The sequence below is a fragment of the Micromys minutus genome, assembly GCF_963924665.1.
Source record: "Micromys minutus genome assembly, chromosome: 10".
Taxonomy (NCBI): domain Eukaryota; kingdom Metazoa; phylum Chordata; class Mammalia; order Rodentia; family Muridae; genus Micromys; species Micromys minutus.
In genome coordinates, this window is record NC_137979.1 from 7,096,002 (window position 1) to 7,116,343 (window position 20,342).

The 20,342-nt window shown below is 42.5% G+C and overlaps 2 protein-coding genes across 4 annotated transcripts in view; both read left to right on the forward strand.

Moving 5' to 3' along the window:
• ACSL6 (acyl-CoA synthetase long chain family member 6) overlaps nt 1–7,606 on the forward strand; it is a 55,913-nt gene extending 48,307 nt beyond the window's left edge. For all 3 annotated transcript variants that reach the window (XM_080922701.1, XM_080922699.1, XM_080922700.1), the window contains exons 20-21: nt 73–144; nt 7,128–7,606. In XM_080922701.1, the coding sequence (XP_080778827.1) occupies nt 73–144; nt 7,128–7,265 (210 nt within the window). In that variant the 3' untranslated portion in view covers nt 7,266–7,606. The remainder of the gene's footprint in view (nt 1–72; nt 145–7,127) is intronic.
• Nucleotides 7,607–15,451: 7,845 nt separating this feature from the next.
• MEIKIN (meiotic kinetochore factor) overlaps nt 15,452–20,342 on the forward strand; it is a gene marked incomplete at both ends in the record, with an annotated part of 42,136 nt that continues 37,245 nt past the window's right edge. Inside the window, 4 exons of the mRNA XM_080924037.1 lie at nt 15,452–15,566; nt 15,656–15,749; nt 16,518–16,606; nt 18,279–18,332. Coding sequence (XP_080780163.1) covers nt 15,452–15,566; nt 15,656–15,749; nt 16,518–16,606; nt 18,279–18,332 — 352 coding nt within the window. The remainder of the gene's footprint in view (nt 15,567–15,655; nt 15,750–16,517; nt 16,607–18,278; nt 18,333–20,342) is intronic.

Consider the following 20,342-nt stretch of genomic DNA (forward strand, 5'->3'; position numbering starts at 1 on the left):
TGTTCCCTCTATCCACACCCCCCCATCCCTGTTTTAAATGTGTGATTGTTTCACTTACATGGTTCAATTCAGGAACTGAAGAAAGCCATCCTGGATGACATGGTGATGTTGGGGAAAAAAAGTGGACTGCATTCTTTTGAACAGGTAACTGTGACCTTTCTCCCACCCATTATATGCATAGAAGCATGGTGACCCTGACCAAGGCTCTCTCCCTGTCTGGTGTGTGGCCAACTAAAAGGCTACACACAAAAAAGACCCCCTGAAGGGCTGTTTTGAGCCAAGTGCAACCTCCTGCTCCTGAGCTAAAATAGGTCACTGGACAAGTAAGGCTGAGCTTGTTGCCCTCACAGCCGTAGGCAATTATACGGCTGAAATAGAACCCCTGTTGTCACTGGTAGATCACGTGGGCCTGGTCAGGCTCTCAGGCACCCTACCTTATTTTTACTTTTATGGGCACTGCTACTTAGCAGCTGGGGAAGAGCTTACTTGCTAGGAGGACACTACCAGTCTAGGGGCCTTTTGCAAAGGAGGAAGAAAAAAAGCACCTGCAGATGACAAAGGCCACTCAGTTCCTCCCAGACTTTCTGTAGCTGGGCTCGGGACTGAGCATGCTCAGTCCATCTTCCTCGTACCATCCATGCTCTTAAGTAAAAGCCAAAGAGAAGAAGGTTCCAAGCAGAAAATAGGGACAATCTGATAAAATTTTTATCCTTTAGATTTTGAGACAATTGTCTTTTAGAAAGTCAGCATTCATACGTGTTCTTTGGGGACAGCCAGATAGCTCAGCAAGTAAAGGTGCTTGCGGTCATACCAGATGACCTGAGTTCAGTTCCTGAGTCCCATATAATGGAAGTAGAGGACCAACTCCTGAAAGTTGACCTCTGAACTCCACACATGTATGTGCATATTCGTACATGCATGTGTGTTCTGCATGCACACATGGGGCTTACAGAGAGGGGGGAATAAATGTGACTTTTTTTTTTCAAGAACTGCTTTTTCAAAGGGTTTGGTGGTACGTGCCTCTAATCCCAGCACATGGAAGGAGGCTGTCTATGAATTCAAGGCCAGACTGATCTACATAGCTCCAGGACAAAAAGGGCTCTGCAGAGAGAGCCTCTCTCAAAAACAAACATGTTTTCCATCAAAATTTCCCAAAAATATAGTATGAGGGATCTGCAAAGCTTATAAAAAAGTTTTACATTTTTTATGCTGTTTTGACAATAGCCTACAACTATTTTAATGTTGGTTTTAAATGAAAATTCTTATTTTCAATCTGAATTAAAATATGTTTATGTACAAAGATTTCTTTCTTTTTTTTTTTTTTAATTGTTGTGTATTAGCTTTGGACAGGGTCTCATGCTATAGTGGCATCAGGTTAGAGCAGGCTGGCCTGATACTTATGTAGCCCAGGCTGGTCCTGAACTTACCACAATTCTCCTGTCACAACCTCCCCAGTGTTAGGATCATGGGTGTGAGTTAACCACTATCTCCAGCCAAGGTCTCAATTTCTTAATTTCAAGCTAACAAAATCGAAACATAGTTTCAGTGTTTAAGATTGTTCTTCTCTTGGAACAGATGTTTCAATTTAGCTGATTTGAGAAACAAACTTCTGCCTGTCAGTAAAATGTTTAGGACGGCTAAAACTCAGCTCCGAAGCTCGCTGGCCGCTTGCCGGCCTGTCACTAGTAGGTCTGTTTTTGCCGCTATGGTTATTTCAATTTCCAAATTCGGTAGAACTTATTTTGTGGTCTTTCCTTAATGGGGATCTGTATGACTGGATCACATGTGGCTGTGTGGTGCAGGGGTTACCCCAGAGTGGTTCCAGACCCTGCAGTCTGGGGCAATTTTTAAAGGACCAGCTGAGGCTGCACCTGGTGACATCCTTGTGAATTCCTAATCTCTGTACGCCATCTGTCGGTGCAAACGAGCATAACCTGTACAGGACACAGTGATAAAATACACTTTGGGGTTAGGAGTGGGGGGGAGAAGGAGGAAAAGAGAGGGGGGAGGGGGAAGGGGAGGGGGAGAGGGAGAGGGAAAGGCTGAGAGAGGGAGGGAGGAAGGGAGAGGGAGAACAGAATGTGTGTGTGTGCGTGTGTGCCTCTGTGTGTGTGTGTGTGTGTGTGTGTGCCTATGTGTGTGTGTGTATATGTGCCTGTGTGTGTGTGTGTGTGTGTGTGTGTGTGTGTATGTGTGCCTATGTGTGTGTGTATGTGATATTCTTAAGGTTATTTTAGGAACCTTAAAATAGTAGTGTTCTCCATTGCCTTTGGTTAGAACACTGGTGAGAAAAGAGAGTTCTTGAGTTTCCATGTGCCCTGTGTAGTTTCTGCTCTAATAATCTGCCCTCACCATGGTAACCTCAGATGCAGGAAAGTCATGTGGCATCCCAGAGGTCTTCAATGTCATTGCCAAAATTGTCACCTCTTGATCTTCTGTCCGAACTGCCCTATGCCGTCCTCCCTGGCACACGGAGCCTCCGCTGACTGTAGCAAAACAAATGACAGGGCTCCTGTTCATCCGATGGTGCGTTCCGGACACAGGCCGCTCTTCACAGAAGCTGTCCCAATTGATCCACAGTCCATGTTTGTCTTGGTCTTTCCCCTTTTCAAAATCAAATGGCCAGAGGCTGGGGGTGTGGTTTAACTGGATTTGATCCCCAGTACCACATACACTAGGAAAGGGGGCAGTGAATTTGTATAATCCCAGAACGTGGAAAGTAGATGCAGAGAGATCAGAAATTCAAGGCTGTCCCAACTACAAAGCAAGTTCCAGACCAACTGAGGCTCTAAGACTTTGTCCCAAAGAAAGAAACAAAAATAAAAATAAAAGGTCAACCAACAACGTGGCCCACACTTGCCATCCTAGCTCCAGGGAGCCTAAGGCAGGAGGATCATAGACTCAAGGCCAACCCAAGGCTATGTAGTGAGACTTTGTCTCAATGGGGGGCTGTTAAGAATTAGCTCAATTTTTACAGGTGTCTTGCCTGCTTGTATTTAGGTGCACTCCATGGGTGTGTAGTGCCCCAGAGTCCAGAAGATGGAGCCACATTCCCTGGGATGGTTGTGAGACACTAGGGATCAAACCTGTGCTCTTACCTGCCAAGCCAGATGTGAAGGATTAGCTCTAAGCACACTAAGAATGACCTAACTACATCCAAATTATCCTGTATAAACTTTAGGAGTTCAGGGTTACTGAGCTGGGTTGCTTGTACTAAACTTTGAATTAGGAAAAAATTGGATTTACTATGGCATAATTTCCACAAATGGGCAATTCTAAGAAATAGGTCAGCCATTAGTGATTTACAGAGGTCTTTAAAAGATATGTATCTTAAAAAGTAGATAAATCAGTAAATAGGATACGCTTAAACTATCACATCAACAAGTAGATGACTAGCAGAGATTTGAGCACATTTAATTGTGAATTAATAATAGTCTTGGTATTTGAGGGCCTCACCAATTTTCACAGACAATACAGAATGAAGTTTGACATGAAATTTTTTCTCAGCTTCTAATCAGCAAGCCTCCCGTTCATCGTGTTGTGAAATGGATACTTGCTGAATCAATTTAGAAATGGGTTTCTCATTTCCCAATTTCTGGATATATTTATCTTTCTTTCCATCTTCCAACTTAAATTACTTATTTTTTGTTTATTATCTACACACAAACACAAGTTAATACCATTGAGTATCTTCAAGTGGTATAATTCTTCAGTATACAAAAGCTTCTTTTTTGTTGTTGTTTTTTTAAGTTTCTGAGGTTTTTTTTTTAAATGGGTATGGGTGTGAACTATGTCCATGCACCACGTATGTGCAGTTCCCTCAGGGGATGGCAGACGGCAGAGGGCATAAGATCCTCTGGATATGAAGTTGTAGGTGGTTGTGAGCTGCTAAGTGGGTGCTGATCCTGGGTTCTCTGGAAAAGCAGCCAGTGCTAAGAGCCATCAAGGAACCATCTCTCCAGCCCCTGGGCAAGTTCATGTTTTTATAAAATAACAATTGGAGAGTTTGGAGGTCTTACTTTCCAATGCAATGTTTGAATGTTACATTTTTTTAAAATGAAAATTCTATAAATCTCATTTCAAGACAAGTTTCAAGATAGAAGGCTAATATTAGGCATTTTCTTTCTATTTCTTCTATAAAATGTATTAAAAGTTTCAAAGACCCAGGCAGAGGCAGGTAGATCTTTATGAGTCTACATAGTGAGTTGCAGGCCAACCAGGGATACCCAATGAGAGGCACCTGTCTAAAAAAATGCATGCATGCATGTATACATACATACATACATACATACATACATACATACATACATACATACAAATGGACTTGGAAAGATGGCTTAGTGGTTAAGAGAAGCTGTTGCTCTTCTGAAGAACCTCACAAGGAGGCTCACAACTGTAACTCCAGTTCCAAGGAATATGATGCCCTTTTTGGTCTTCACAGGCACTGCATGCACATGTCACACAGGCATGCATTCAAGCAAAACACCAGTACACATATGATAGATAGATAGATAGATAGATAGATAGATAGATAGATAGAAGAGATATATCTGGAAATATGGACATAAATGAATAATAAGACTCTTTTTAATATACTCACAAGTATACAATGTGTGTGTGTGTGTGTGTGTGTGTGTGTGTGTGTATGTGTGTAAAAATATTCAATGGATATAATGGAATTTTGGGGCAAAGAATTCTTTGTCACCTCTAAATAGCCACCTGCTAGGCTGCTGTACTATTTATTAGCTAGCTTCCTGGCCCCTTGACCCATCTTAACAGTCATCTTTCCAAAGAGCCATTCTGGCTCAATTTCCCATGTTTAAAAATTATGTCGAGTCATGTCCACACTTGCTGGTAACGCACATGGCCATTCTTTCCAGACCCATCTCTCTTCTGTGTCATATGTATCACATCTGTGACAGGCTGCAAAGATTTGAACATCCCTGCCTCTGCCTGAGCACGTTTCCTAAAGGGCCACACAGCAGCCTCCTCCACTTCCTCTCTGGCTGTCTACATCTGGCCAAAGGCACAGCTCAGCTCAAACATACCTTTTTTGAAGAACCCTGTCTCTCACAGACTCATGTTTTGAGCACTCAGTTTCCAGCCTGTAGCACTGTCTTGAAAGGGTCACAGATCTCTTAAGGAGTGAGATCTGACTGGCAGAAGTAGCCCCCAAAGTCTTGTTCTGGTCTAATCTCTCTGCTTTCCACCTGCCACTGCAAACAAGTTACAGCCTCTCTCCCTGCCACGGGGAACTCAATCCCTCTTTAAGCATGAGCCAGGAGTTACTGGTCTCCCTTTACATTGATTCTGTCAGGCATTTTGGTCATAGCAATGAAGAGAGGCATATTTTTGAAGAACAGCTCAAACCCTGCCCAGCCCAGGTTACGTGGTGAATCAGAACGAAATGGCAACTCACACAGAAAAACCTGACTCCCAACCAACTGCGTTTTCCTTCTTTGCATACATGGAAAGATGGATGCCCCCAGGTAGGAACAGGTCCTTAAAGACATGTTCAGCCCTGATTCAGATGTAATATTCTCAGAGAGCTGCCTGGAAGTCTTCCTGTTGGAACCGCACATGACAGAAGTCCTATGAGACACTCCTTGACCATCCCTTCGTCCTTCCTTGTACACAGCCCACCTCGCAGGGAGACTTTGTCTGAGGGGCCTGGGCTCTGCTTCATAGAAGGCAGCGGTGAGAACAGTCGATCAGCCCCCTCCCTGTCCCTCTCTAAAAGACTTGACAAAAGCTTATGACACGGGCGAGGGATGTAGTTCAGTTTGTAGAGTATTTGTCTGGGATGCACAGAACCCTGGGCTCTACCCCTTTCTGGTTGCAGAAACCAGGGGTGGTGATGTGCACCTGTCACCCCAGCACTGAGGAGAGGAAAAATGGAGGTCCCACATTTTAGATCATGCAGGGTCCGTGGTGAATAGTAGTCCATAGTAGAATATTGATTCAATTCATTATGCCCCTCATTTCCTTTTGCATCCTTTGTAAAAATTGCGTCATTGTTGGCAGCTGTCTAAAGCAGCACCGAGGAGTCCTCACAGCATCTTCCCACACTGCATCTCGTCACTGTGCCTCCGATTTATTTGGAACTGCTTACCTATCTCTGCGTCTACTTCTGCTCTGTGTCTAGAGTACTGTCTTGTCTGCAATGAACAGGACATATGTTTCTATTCTTAACTCTCTCCCAAAGCCATCTTCCAGTTCCTCCTGGAGAGCTCTTTCAACAGTGTGTGTGTGTGTGTGTGTGTGTGTGTGTGTGTGTGTGTGTGTGTGTGTCCTTCTCTACCACTGGCCTGTCTATGCTTTAGCCTCATCCCTATCACATCCTGGAGTCTCTTGGTTTCATTGTGTACCGAGCAGAAGCTACTTAGTTCCCCTTTGTGTATCCTTCCTCTTCACTCCTGGTTTTGTTCTTGACAACTGCAACTGTGGGACCCTCCCCCTACTTTTTCCCCATTGCTGCTTGACTATTAAAGATAGGGTGTCCCAAGATGAACTTCAACCTGATATATGGCCAAGGGTGACTTTGAACTCCTGTCCTTCCTGCCTCTACCTCATGAGTGCTTGTTTTGTGCCACCACATCCTGGTTTTACAGGACGTTAGGGAAGCAAACCCATGTATCATACTCAGTAGGCAAGCACCAGCTCAGAGCTATACCTGACCACGACTCATTTTTTATCAACACTCACCTGATTTGGATATCTTCCCTGTTCCCTGACTGCACCTCACTTTAACTACCCCACCGCAGGCCTAGGCTCTTCAGACTCTGTTCATCATGTTAAAAATTACCCAGCATCCTACTGTCTGCTCTGTAAACACTAATATACACCACTTAGGGTGCTGGTATTTAGGACTCCTTGTATTCTCAGTGCCTAGCAGTACAAACTGTGTCTGTCAAGTTGCTGAACGAATGGATGGGTGAGTGAGTGGCAAGAGGGAAGGGTGGGTTTCAGACAGATCAAATAGGCTGAAGTGTGTTTGAATATAATTTTGACTCAGCGCGGTACTCTTAAGTCAAGCCTACTCCTCTCTGCCTGCTCACTCTTACACTGTGTGCTACAAATGCTGTGTTTGACTCCTACTAAAGATATATTCTGCCTTTGGTTTCTAGGTCAAAGCCATTTACATCCATTGCGACATGTTCTCAGTTCAAAATGGCTTGCTGACACCAACATTAAAGGCTAAGAGGCCCGAGCTGAGAGAGTACTTCAAAAAGCAGATAGAAGAGCTTTACTCAGTCTCCATGTGAAGCGAAAGGAGGTCCTCCTCAGTCCAACGAACTTTGCAGCAATATTATAGTTACTCTTGAGAGAAAGGAGTCAGAATGCCACAGCTCAAAGTGAACAAGCACCTGATGTTTTGCAACTGAGCCTTTCCTGACCTGAGAAGTCTCTAACAATATTTTCTCTACCATCACCAAGTACACTTTATTTTTATTAAATGATATTGTAGCAAGCTGCTAAAAAAAATTTATCGCAAACGGTAATGTAAAAACAAATCAAGACACTTTCTCAAGAACTGTGTACCACTAAAAGTAATATATTCTCAATGTTCACAGAATTCCATTAAACATAAAGAAAAGAAACATAACTGATATATTGTACTTAATTATTTGTGGAATAATAACCAGATACAGTGGAAGTCTAGGCAATGTGGACTACCTCATTAAACAACTGATTGTCAGCAGTCACAGTTAGATCAGACCTAAAACTTAAACCAAGGTGTAGGAAGTCACGCCAAATCAAACCATGTGACCTGACTCCCACCCTCCAACGTGAATATCTTTGCTGATATGAAAGCCTTCTCACTGATTTTTACTTTTATCCATGAGAAGTGGAAATGCAGCTGTTCTGAAAGCAAATATCATATTTATTTAATAACTCCCATAGGTCTTTCAGTAATTTTATCATTTATCAAGCTCACTGAAGTAGTCAGAATCCATGTGCAGAAGTATAGGTAGGGGTTGCGTTTGTTTACATAATTCTTACCATAAGGAAGCTTAAAAGATGTTTGTTGGCTGCAGCAAATGAACTCTTGGCAAACATTTAGGGGAAGGTACTCAGTGATTTCTCAGGGTGGGCAACCATTCATGTACCTATGTTTCTGCTAAAGTCTTTGCCTTTTCCATTCTCAATGTCTATGCCAGGTCTGAGAAATGCAATATGGCTGAAATTCTGAACAACCTCGATTTCCTTTCATATGATATCAAAGCAAATGTGAGGAGGAATAGCTGCTAGTTCCAAATAAAGGAACTCTGCAATAATGTGGTACAGAAATTTTGACAACATTTTTCAAAACTTCCCTAGAAAACTATGGAAGTCCAAAATAGAGGAATCCGTGCTAATGGCATAATTCCATTCCTACAAACTAATGCTCCTAATCGACCACAAAACCTTAATTGTATCATATATTTAGTTGCACCCTAAATCTGGGTGCTAGGATTCTGATGTCACCAAAAAGCCTCGAAACCATGGACAGTGCAGGTCAAGTCAGCACGATAAACTGTGCACCAACGAGGGCGAGGCTCCTGGGGAAGTGTTTCTCTTCCATGGGAACAGGACTCTGAAAGTATGTAGAGAGCTCATGCAGGACACATGATCGTCCCAAATGCATCGGTGATCAGTATAGCAGGACACGAACTCCTTAGCTCTGAGGAAAACCCAACTTGTTTGCGTAAGTGAACATTCTCAGTCAGAACCTGCAGCATCCATCACACGGGCCTGTTAGATGATCTGCATCATTGATCATATACCCATCTCAGTCACTGACCTCAGCTCCAATTCGGGTATTTTTTTTTTTTATTTTTATACATTCCTTGGGTGTCATCTCTCTGAAGACTCACTGTTGCACCTATTAATGTGACATTGACTAAATGAGCAGTTCTGTGCACATTAATTTCTTTTACAGCATGGAGAAGCAAAACCAGGACCTTGCACACACTAGGCAAGTACTGTTCTGCTGGGCTCCATGCCCAGCCCTGTGTGCATTAAATTTGAAATACATTTCTGGTGAGACAAATAGCACATTGAAAGCCACATCTGAAGAGCGCTGACTTTTTAAATGTTTAATGTATGTTCCATCGATCAAAATTGAATATCATTACCTGAATTAGATATCTATATTATTTTAAGGGCAAGGAGTCTTACATTTCAATTTTTAAAAGGTTTCCCATTGTCCTTCTACATTACTAAGCTCCATAGTTGGCTTTGATTCCAACAGCGTTTTGAGCAGAGTAGCTTTAGGCAAATGATTTTAAAAACTACCCTCATTCTATTTCCATCTCACTGTAGTTAGGTGTGATTAATTATAGGCAAATTTTGCTTATTGTTTATTTCTTAAAAGATTTTATGTTGCTATTGAAGTTCCGAATTTGTGTGGAGCCATCACCCTTAATGGGAGGGTACAAGTGTGCTCAGAAAGCAAACAATGGGCCTTAAATGCACTCTATACCCTCTTGGTCCTCTGTAGAGCACTACCTAGTGTAAGAAAGAAATGGAAGGGTGTGAATCAGTGGAAAAATCCCTCTTGCTTCAGACTTCCCAATTTTATCTCAGGGGATGAAAACTAAGTTTGTGTTTCTATTTAGCCAATATAGGAAAAAGGCTAAGTACTTAAGACTTGTCGTGATCCCAGTGGCCACCATAGACCATTTAAAGTTTAGAGACTTGGTTTCTTAACCATACATACGTGCTTAAATGTTCGTCGTTTTCACCCATTTGTTACTCAAATATGTAGCAAATTCTCACATTTTTATCTTTTGACAAATCAACAAATTATTGGAGTAATCTATAAAACAGACATATACATTTCCCCTACTTGCCACAGAAGATGTCTTCATACGTGGTACTGAGACTTCCCCTCCAGATGGCAGAGACTGGCCAGGTGTGATATGGAAACCTAGCTCCATGTACTAGGATCTTAAACTCAGAGGTCCAAGTAATAGCCGTACCCTGCCTTCCTCACGAGTCTAAAGGGGAAAAAAATCTCTACTGGGAGTTTGACAGTCAGGTAACGTTTTAGCCACTTGAAATCAGCACTTAAAGTTAGATTGCATTGCCCTTGAGAGAACCAATGATTATTCATTTTTCCGCCACAATAAATGAATTGTTCTTTTTCCCCCCACATGTGTTAAGCACAAGTCTGATGCAATTACTTAAAATACAAAATACTAGAAAATGAATGTAAAGAATGGGAAATTATAGGGTTTTTTTTTTTTGCATGAAAATAGGCTGCTTACAAATTTGCTTAAAATATCTCAGGACAAAAGAATGAACGGCTGTATGTAAAACTGGTAAATTCTAAGTATTTTCTTGACAGTTTAGAAAACCCTACGATGGGGGGAGGGTCCTGACAGTCTTAGGTTCTCTCTGAAGTATATATACTGCACAGTCCTCCCACGAGGATGAGACCAGCATTCACACGAGGACCAGTCCCCCACAAGGCCCTCTTCACTGAGAGCACGTTAGTGGCTGTACTGCTGAAGTGATGAACACTTGTAGATGTAAGCAAGCATTTAGATACCTATTCCCAGGTGTAAAGGGTTTTAACCGAGGTAATAGAAGCTCATCTCCCCGCCCACTTTATGTTTCTTTGTTAAGTCTTGGTGACTGCATGGGGGAGGGAAATGGCTATTTTTTGGAAGAATCGCTTCCTCTACTTTCAACTTTTGAAAATCAAGGCATTAAAATATTACTTTTTAAATATGCACAGATGTACCTTAACTGTAATTATGTTTTCATTTGCTTTGTTATAACAGCATGGTCAACAAATGCGAAATGCACTTACGAAAACTTTTGTAAACAATAAAGATCTTTTTTTTTTATTTCTCAAAATTGTTCGTAGTTTCTTCGCACTTTATATGCGTCTGTGATGTAATTCCCTCATAGGGATGTGTCTGACATCGGTCATGGTGTATGTGGTGAAGCCTGAAGCTTTAGTATCAGCGTATTCTACATCTCCTGGAAGGTTTCCCAAACTCTCAATAGTCAGACATGCTTAGCCAAGAGGCTTGCCTTTGCTGGAACCCTTGCTATTATCAAATATGTCCTTGATTTATATCATTTTCATTCCTCCAAAGAACAAATAACTGTTCAAATTTCCCATCATGATGACAGCCCTTAACATCTCCAAAGTGTCAAATAATCAAGTACAAAGTAAAAGATCCAGCTTCTGGAAACAGCGCACTCCACCACGTCGAATTGGTGCAGATCCTGCTTCATACATTCACTTTTATTCAGCCCTCTCCGTTCTCACAGCTATCTGCATAGGTTGAGCCTCCCTTGTTGTTGGTTTGAAATAATACAGTGGTTTATTTCCTAAAACAGTCTTCCTGGTCCCACTCCACTTCCCCAGATCATTCATAATCTACATTTTAGCCAGGGCATCCCTCTAAGCTGTCAGTCTTATTATTTCTTTGAATATGTCCCATGGTTTCCAGAATGAAGCTCTGACTCTGTTCAGTACACAAAGACCAGTGTCTCTCCTACCACATCTTCATGGAGTCTTGGCTCCAGTCATACCAACGACTCTCCCTTTGCTCTGTGCCTTGCCTTTTCTTCCTTCACACCCCCACCTTCTGCAGTTTTTCTCAGAAAACCCAGTTTGGGGGCTGGAGGGATAGCTCAGTGATTAAGAGTACTTAGTACTCTTATGAATGACTAACGGTTTGGTTCCTAGTACCCACACCGTGGCTCCCCACTCCAGGGCTTGTCACTCCAGTTCCAGGAGATCTGATGCTCTCTTCTGGCCCCCACAGTTTCATGTACATACATGGTGCACATAAAATTCAGCCTGTCACACATGCATACATTTATAAACAAAGCAAAACAAAGTAAGCTCCAAGCATAGAAGCTTCCCAAGTGACTTGTCGGTTGATGGATTCTCTGACCCATCCCCACTGGGATAATGGCTTCAGATTTTAGTTTCTGTGCAAAAAAAAAAAAAAAAAAAAAAAAGTAGCCTACAGTAGGTTTTCAAGACAAGTCTATTAAAGGAGAATCCTCTTGGCCCTTCTTATACATTTCATTGTATTAAAACCAGCAGTGGAAAAAAAAAAAAAAAAAAAAAAAAACCAGCAGTGTCTGCAGCTATATTTTACCCATCTTTGTTTTTCTTCCATTCTTGTCACCTAAGCATGTCTAAATTAGCTTTCTGTTGGATCCCTGATGTCCATGGATGGATAGATAGCAGAGTAATCAAAGCCTCTCAGTGGATTGTTCCATCAAACACACACACACACACACACACACACATGGATTGTTCAGTAAAATTATCTTTGGGTTTTAAGGACTTCAAACCCCACAGACCCCACAGATTGGCTATTTAAAGCAGGGGGTTCTTCACATATCTCTTCAACATTTAAAACCTGTTTCCCCCATAGAAGCTCAGGTCTCTGTGAACATGCGCAATGGAGTTCTGGGTGTAGGGTGGGATCAGTAAAATGTGTAAGGTGAGGAAGCTCACAAGCCTCACGTATGACTACTTGCACAGACTGTGCATTTGGAGATGGAGAAGAGAAAGATGACCGAGTTGAGATATCTTTGCCTACCTCACTTTCTTGTGAAGTTACAGGCTGCAAGCTCCTCCTCTTCCTCCTCTCTCATCTTCCCCTTCCCTCTTAGAAGACATGGAAAGGATGACCAGCTTACCAGACAAATGCCAAGGCAGCTATGCTGCCTGTGACAACTACCTGCCTTCCCGAGTATCTCTAGCACATGGTTTCCTCAGATCTCCAGAGAAACCATAAATGTTAAGCACACAGGATTGTCTTTTCAATGGGAAAGATGAAAAACCCCGTTTTTTTTCATCCAGAGAGCTGGAAATTGGATGTGGTTAATAGCCTGGTGATCTGTGTTATCTGCTGGGACATGACATATCAAGCTCCTGTAAACAGGACCAGAGGGGGGTCTAATAGTCCAGATGGGCTCTGTTTTATCTGCTGGACCAGCCCTTAGACCCTCAATCTAGTGCACGCAGCAGATCTCTAGAGCCCATCTTCTTGAAAGAAATGACATGGACCCTGAGTTAAGTGTTGATGAAATCATGCTTCCTTGTACACCGGCGATTGTATTAAACCAGGAACACACCCCCCCACACACATTATACTGAGTTTAAATACATTGGGGATAAATAACTTGGTATTAGACTCCCCAAAGTCTGATCCTGGTTGATGCAGTCAATATATACCAGGTTTCATTCCTTTTTTTTCTTAACCATAGCATTTTTATGGATTCTCTGGGACTTTCACATCATGTGCCCTGATCACTCTCACTTCCTAGTTCTTCTATGCCTACACCACCCTTGTTACATCTCCTCAAGAGAAGTAAGAATAAGAATAAAAACAGTAGAAAAAAAAAACAGTTTGTATATCTATACACTCACTGGAACATGAACAAACTTCTCCACCCGCACCCTGCCAGCAACTGGGGAGAGCCACACTTCAGCATCCCCATCGATTCTTAAGAGTTCTCTTCCATGATTTCCTGTCTAGGCTCTCACGTTGCAGGGGTAGTGTGTGGGGGGAGGGGTAAAGCTTTCCATGCTCCTCCCTCTCAACTGCGCATCTGCAGTCACCAGTACCACAGCAAAAGTAGCCTCCTTGCTCTTCACAGTCAGCAGGAGGATGGAGCATGGACCTCCACATGGAGACAGCACAGACCATGATCCCAGCTCCCGGCTGGAGTAGGTCCATGGAACCAGACAAGGCCCTTGGAGACATCCTGGACCATGGGCCATGGACATAAATATGGCTTCAGGCCACAGCACTGGCCTATTGGAGCACCCAGATCAGAATGGCCACACTGTTCGTGGATATCGGCATGGCTTTAGGCAACAGTCTGGAGGTGGTTCGGTTCACTTCCCTGTCTGACACCTGCGGGGACAGAAACCCTTTTGATTTAATCTGGTCCTACTCCCACTGGTTCCTATATTTCCAGACCTAGTTGCTCCCAAGTTTCAGGCCTCTCACAAATCCTTTGGGAACTGCAGTGGTAAGTTACTGTCTTTGCTTGTTTTCACAACTCCCTAAGCAATGAGAGGAGCCAGGAGACTTGCGGGTGAGAGACTCCCTGTTTCCATATTATGGGTATGACTCAAGGAAGAATGTTGGGGTGTGGTTATTGTTCAGGGTGCAGCAAGACTTTGAGATCCTTGAGCGAAGGACCCTTTGTTATTTCTTCACATCCCCGGGACACAGTGCCTAACACAGTAAGATGCTCAGCCAGTACTAAGCACCAAAACATCGAAGCAAGCAAGAACGCCCCTAAAGAACCCTCTGTTCTTTACAAAGTTACATTTTGATGAGTAATAGGCTGCCATAAAGATTTCTATGAGCCGATTTTTAATTGTAAATTTCAGCATTATTTTATTATGCAAATTGTTTGTGTTCATATACATAATATTGGAGCCTTAGGATGAGTGATGGCTCAGTTGGCAAAGAGCTTTCCAGGTAAGCATGATGACCTTAGTTCAGAGCCCCTATCTCTACTTCAGAAGCGGACACATCGGCTTGTATCTGGCACCTTGCTGGGGAGGCAGAGACAAGAAAATGCTTGGAGTATCAAGCCTGGTAGTCTAACCAATCAGAGAGCTCCAGGTTGCTAACAGACTGAGTCTAGAAACAAAACCAACAAAAACAGTACGGATTAAGAAGGTCCACTAGTGTTGACCCCTCCCCCCTGTGTACTCATTTGCATGGGCACACGGACACTATTGGGGTGTCTCAGAGAAGCCTTCAAGCTCTTGTGAAGTCATCTCTACAGGCTGAGTTTTCAATTTTTTTTTTTTTTTTTTTTTTTTTTTTTTTTTTTTTTTTTAGGATAAAAAGGAGGTTGCCACGTGCTCAAAATACTATCAGACGGAGCCACCTCTAACAAATCTTTGCCTTCCTGAACCGAGGGAGGCTAACCTCCTACCTTCATTCCCTGGGTTTAGAAACCAAAAACTTCATGGCTAGGGCTTCCTGCAGGGCTCAGAACAGGGTGTGAGCAACAGGTGTGGGCATGGTCTAACTAAAAAGCAATGGTGAGCGAGAGAGGTAAGGGAGGGAGAAGAGACCGAGGCACAGAGAGACACGGAGAACGACAGAGACAGAGACAGAGATGCAGAGACAGAGATGCAGAGACAACCAGAGACACAGAGACAGACAACCAGAGAGGGGCAGAGAGGGGGCGGGGGGAGGAGAGAGAGAGAGAGAGAGAGAGAGAGAGAGAGAAAGAGAGAGAGAGAGAGAGAGAAAGAGAGAGAGAGAGAGAGAGAGAGAATGAATAAAACCTGAGGAACTTGGGTTCAGCAGTCCATAGGAAATCCATACAGTCAAATAAGTCCGGGCCCACCACCTTCCCAGAAGCCCTCGCGGCCATAAAAGGCGGAACTGAGGCAGCCGGGGCAGGGTGTTGCCCTGTGGGTGGCCTGTTCCTCAGGAAGGCAATGGAGAAGATGGGGCGTTTGAGGCTCAGACCAGTTTATGCCCGCAGGAAGAGGGCTGGTGAAAGGCTCAACCTCACCCCGAAGCCAGACCTGGCCTTTCCTGGGAAGACAGAGGCCCTGCTAGGTCAAAGCCAGGCCTGGGTGGCGGGTGGGCCTGGGAAAGGGCTGAGGAGGGGCACGAGCAGGTCCCCTGAACACAGCACCCTCTCACAGGTCTGAAGGGAAAGGGCAAAGAGCAGGCATTGAGGAAGATAACTGAGAAAGAGGAATTGAGCAGGCCCAGAGATAGCAGCTCACAGCAGCCAAGGTGGGTAGCCTAGGGTAACAGCCCTGAGCAACTCGGCTTTCTCCGAAAGTCTTAAGTTTTGTTTCTGCTTAGTAGCCTCTCATTCGAGAAATCAAAGAAGAAGATGAATACCCTGGTTCTACTTCTAAAACACAGGCCCGGAAATTTGGGGGACGCGAGTACATTTATTCTCATATGTCTTTTTCTCACATATATGTGTGTTTTATATACTTACACCGATAAAACACATATATGTGAGCATATATTTTTTATGAGTGGCAGGATCTCATGTAGCCCAGGCTGGCCTCAAAGTCCCTATTAGTAGAGATTGAGATTAATAGATCTTAATGCATTCACCTCCGAAATCTGGGATTACAGACTTGTGCCACTGTGCGCCACTTTAGGAGCGCTAACAACTGAGCTACGGTCCCCAGGCCAGTCAGATTCGTTTTACTAATGAAGGCTGGCCAAGTTACCTAAAAGTGAGACAGAACCTCTAAGGAAAACAACATTCAGCTTTTGGTGCAGATCTCGAAGTCACGTCTACCAGATCCCCTTAAAGTAACTTCCAGATTTTACTTTTTGCTGTTTGTTGTTGAGTTGGGTTTCTCTGTGCAGCCCCGACTGTCCTCGCACTCGCTCTGTAGACCACGCTGACCTTCAGCTCACAGAGATCCTCCTGCCTCTGCCTTCCAAGTGCCACCACACCTGGCAAACTTTCAGATTTTAAACTACAAAGAGACCGTCAAATGCAGATGGTGTAAACTAAACTGTTGTGTTTGGTTACAGTCGGTTAAGTGTTACAGGAGAGGAAAGCCTGCAAGATAATAGCCCTGGAAAAGAGACTCCAGAGGAAAAGACAACGCCATTGAGTGTACGTATGCTTCTCCTAGGCTTCTTATTATGTTCAGCAGTATTTGGAGAACGGTCGCTATGGTCGTCGGGATGAAAGAATGAAGTATTCTTTGTTAATGGATATCAGATAGTTTCTAGTGTTTTTAATTACACTGATATACTTGTCTTGCCTAGTTCGTAATTGTAATTATGCACTTCCACTTTTTTCGTATCTTCTGCAGATTCAAATTTTTAATATTTTAAAACCACTTTCCTGTTTTCCTTTGACTTTGTCTATTAGCAATAGAAACATGATTGATCACCAAGGATTCTGTTTGCTACAGAGCATTCTAATATTCTATTATAAGCCACAGCTTTTTGAGTCAGGATCTCACTGTGTGGCAGAGGCTAGCTCTAATCTCACAATCCTCCTGCCTCAACCCACCTGTCCTGTGTTTAGGTAATGGCTGTTATACATACAACATTTTGAAAACATTTTTTTACATAATGTTTTAAGAGTGTATGATGAAATATTCTGTGTAGATGATTTAAATATTCAAAATAGTACAAGAAAGTTTCTTCAAATTATATATTTTTTCTGCTCCAATTTTCTCTGTGCTTTAAAGACATTTTACAGCTTATGTATTACCTTGATATTAAAGTCTTTAATGTATTTATACTATTTTAGTGTCTTTATGGTGGTTTATCTAGTAGATCTATGACTATTTCCTGAGTGCCTGAGGTTTTCCTTCTGTAGGCATTGATAGAAATGCTTCTACAGAACTGTGTGCAATTCACATTGTTACCTATGATAAATACCAGGAGACCAAAGGGTCGATGTGTTTGACATTTTGTGATTCATGTTGGCAAACCTGCACACTCTTACTCAAAATGATGATAGGTGAAAAACAGTGTGTTTCTGTATTTTCAATTTTTTGAACGTTAATGATGGTGGTTCTTTTATCCCTCATTATTGTCTATTTATTCTGTTGTAAAATATCTGTTCATTATATACTGAAGATAGTCTTACACACATAAATATTTTAACTGACTTGTGAGTCTTTAATTTTATTATTATGGACTTACGTATATTGTTTTCTTTTGATTTATTTCGCTCTTTTTTTAAAGGGTGAGTAAAAGCCTTTCCTTCCTTTTCTCCTTCCTTTCTTCCTTCCTTCCTTCCTTACTTCCTTCCCTCCCTCCCTTCCTCCTTTCTTCCTTATTTCCTTGGTTATTAGAGAAATATTCTTTAGTCAGGCTGTACGCCTTTAATTTAAGCATTCAGGGGGCAGAGGCAGGAGGATCTCTGTGAGTTCGAGGCCAGCCTAGTCTACAAAATGAGTTCCACGTCAGCAAGAGCTACACAGAGAAACCCTGTCTCAAACAAACAAACAAACAAACAAAAAACAAAAAAAACAAAAAAAAAAAAACAAAAAGAAAATTCACCTTTATCTTGTACTGTTTAATCTCATGCTATTGAGTTGACTACTGCTAGTTCTCCATGTTTATTCATAGTAATGTCAACATTTGGTTTTAGATTTAATGTTAAAGAGCAGATTATCTGTGACCAATATTTTGAAATAATCTGATGCATCTATGAAATTATACAAAGTGAACACTTGTTTTTCAATTCAAATCAAATATTAAGAATCAAATTAAAATAGCCATCTCATAATTTGTTCTCTATCTTTAATTCTCATTCTTCATAGGAGTCAGTGACTGATGCTTTCGAGATTGACAGCCTTTCATCAAGTACCGAACTGGTTTCAGGTGAGACTAGCAGATAATAGCTTTTCATCTTTCCTTCAAACATGGGCACTCATTTGTATCTCTTGACTTCTCGCTGCAGTGGAAGAGAAGATGTCTTTCCCCTAGCCCAACACGAATCCTTCTGACTGGGTTCTAGGCTTCATTCTCAGTGTCTCCATGCACACAGCAGTCAATGTGAAATGACAGTTGTGACATGGTACAAAAGAGAATGACTTGAAGCCAGTTAATTACACTTAGCTAGAAATATGAGGAAATGCTGAACTGAGATAATCAGGTGAGTAGAAATCAGCTCTGCAGAAAGAGAATGGAGAGAAAATCATGCAGAAGAAACACCAGGCACAGTGATCTTGCTGGTGGTACCCAGAGCTGGAGGAGGCACGGTAGGACATAGTGCTAGACTGTGGGACCAGACAAGTAAGCCCAGGACAGAGCAGGGTATATGCAGCTTACCTATGCAGGAATCACTTCCTTGCAGCTCAGGGATGCATCATGCCTTGAGGAGTGGACCTCCCAGTGTGGAACCAAGCTTTGGCTCTAGTGGGCCTACAGTGACATGGAAATGCAGTGGTGCCTCTTGCTTCTGAGATGAGAGGATATGAAAATACTTTTTTTTTAACTTCATGAGCCCTTTTGAAAATTATCAATTTAGGCACCAGATGCCATGGAAACTGGGTGTGTAGGTTTTCAGGATAGTTGTAGTCACCACATAACTTGTTAGATTTGTTTTAATCAGTGGCGGTTGCTTTCAGAGGAGAGGACACTGCTGATTTTTAAATTCTTGGATTTGGAGAGAGTACACTCGGTGTGGATGAAGATGGCTGTCCTAGTTAGGATTCCTATTGTTGTGATGAAGCACCATGACCAAAGCAAGGTGGGGGTAGGTAAAAGTGTAAGTGGTTTACACTTCATATCACTGTTTATCACAGAAGGAAGTCAGGATAGGAATTAAAGCAAGCTCCTGGAGGCAGGAGCTGAAAGCAGAGGCCATGAAGGAGTGCTGCTTACTGGCTTACTCCCCATGGCTTGCTCAGCCTGCTTTCTATAGGACCCAGGACCATAAGCCCAAGAATGGCCCCACGGACAATCAGTCACTAATGAAGAAAATGCCTTACAGGTTTGCCTACAGCCTGATCTCATGGAGCATTTTTTTTTTTTTTTTAATTGAGGGTCTCTTTCCTCTGATGAGTTTAGCTTGTGTCAAGTTGACATAAAACCATCCCAGTGACAGTGTCTACACAATGTATCATATGTATTCAAGAAACTACTAAAGAAAGCATCTTCTTTGCTTTTTTCGGTCAGTATCACCATCTAATGACAATTTCCCTCCTAACACTTGATTACTGACAAAATTAATTAGTAGCATTAAAAGGAAGGGCCCATGTTTTCTTCTGATGAAATGTTGAATGTTGACAGTGATCATGAGATAAACTTTAAATGCACCTTCAGCACTGGACTGAATTCATTTTTCAGACTGGAATTTTATTGGTTCCTCAAAAACGCTGACTTATAGATGACTTCTTTCCTTGAGTGACCAGACTTTAGATCTTTCATAATGTGATCCCTTTTAAAAGAAAGCTCAGAGAGGCAAGATCAAAACCTATTTTGACATTAAGTACCAAAATCTAGGAATATCAAGACTTGAAAATATCTGGATCCACTAAGAAAACACTTTAGTAAGTCCTACTGTTTGGTGCATTTTTATTGTGATTTTCTTGGCATCTCTTGTGTTCACAAGAGGCAGTGTTTTTGATATAGGATTATGTGATGGTTGACATATGCTTGGCCCAGGGAGTGGCACTATTAGAAGGTGTGGCCTTGTTGGAGGAAGTGTGTCACTCTGGAGGTGGGCCTGGAGACCCTCCTCTTAGCTGCCTGAGGATGTTCAGTCTGTTCTTGGCTTCCTTTGAATGAAGATATAGAACTCTCAGCTCCTCCTGAACCATGCCTGCCTGGATACTGCCATGCTCTTGCCTTGATGATAATGGACTGAACCTCTGAACCTGTAAGCCA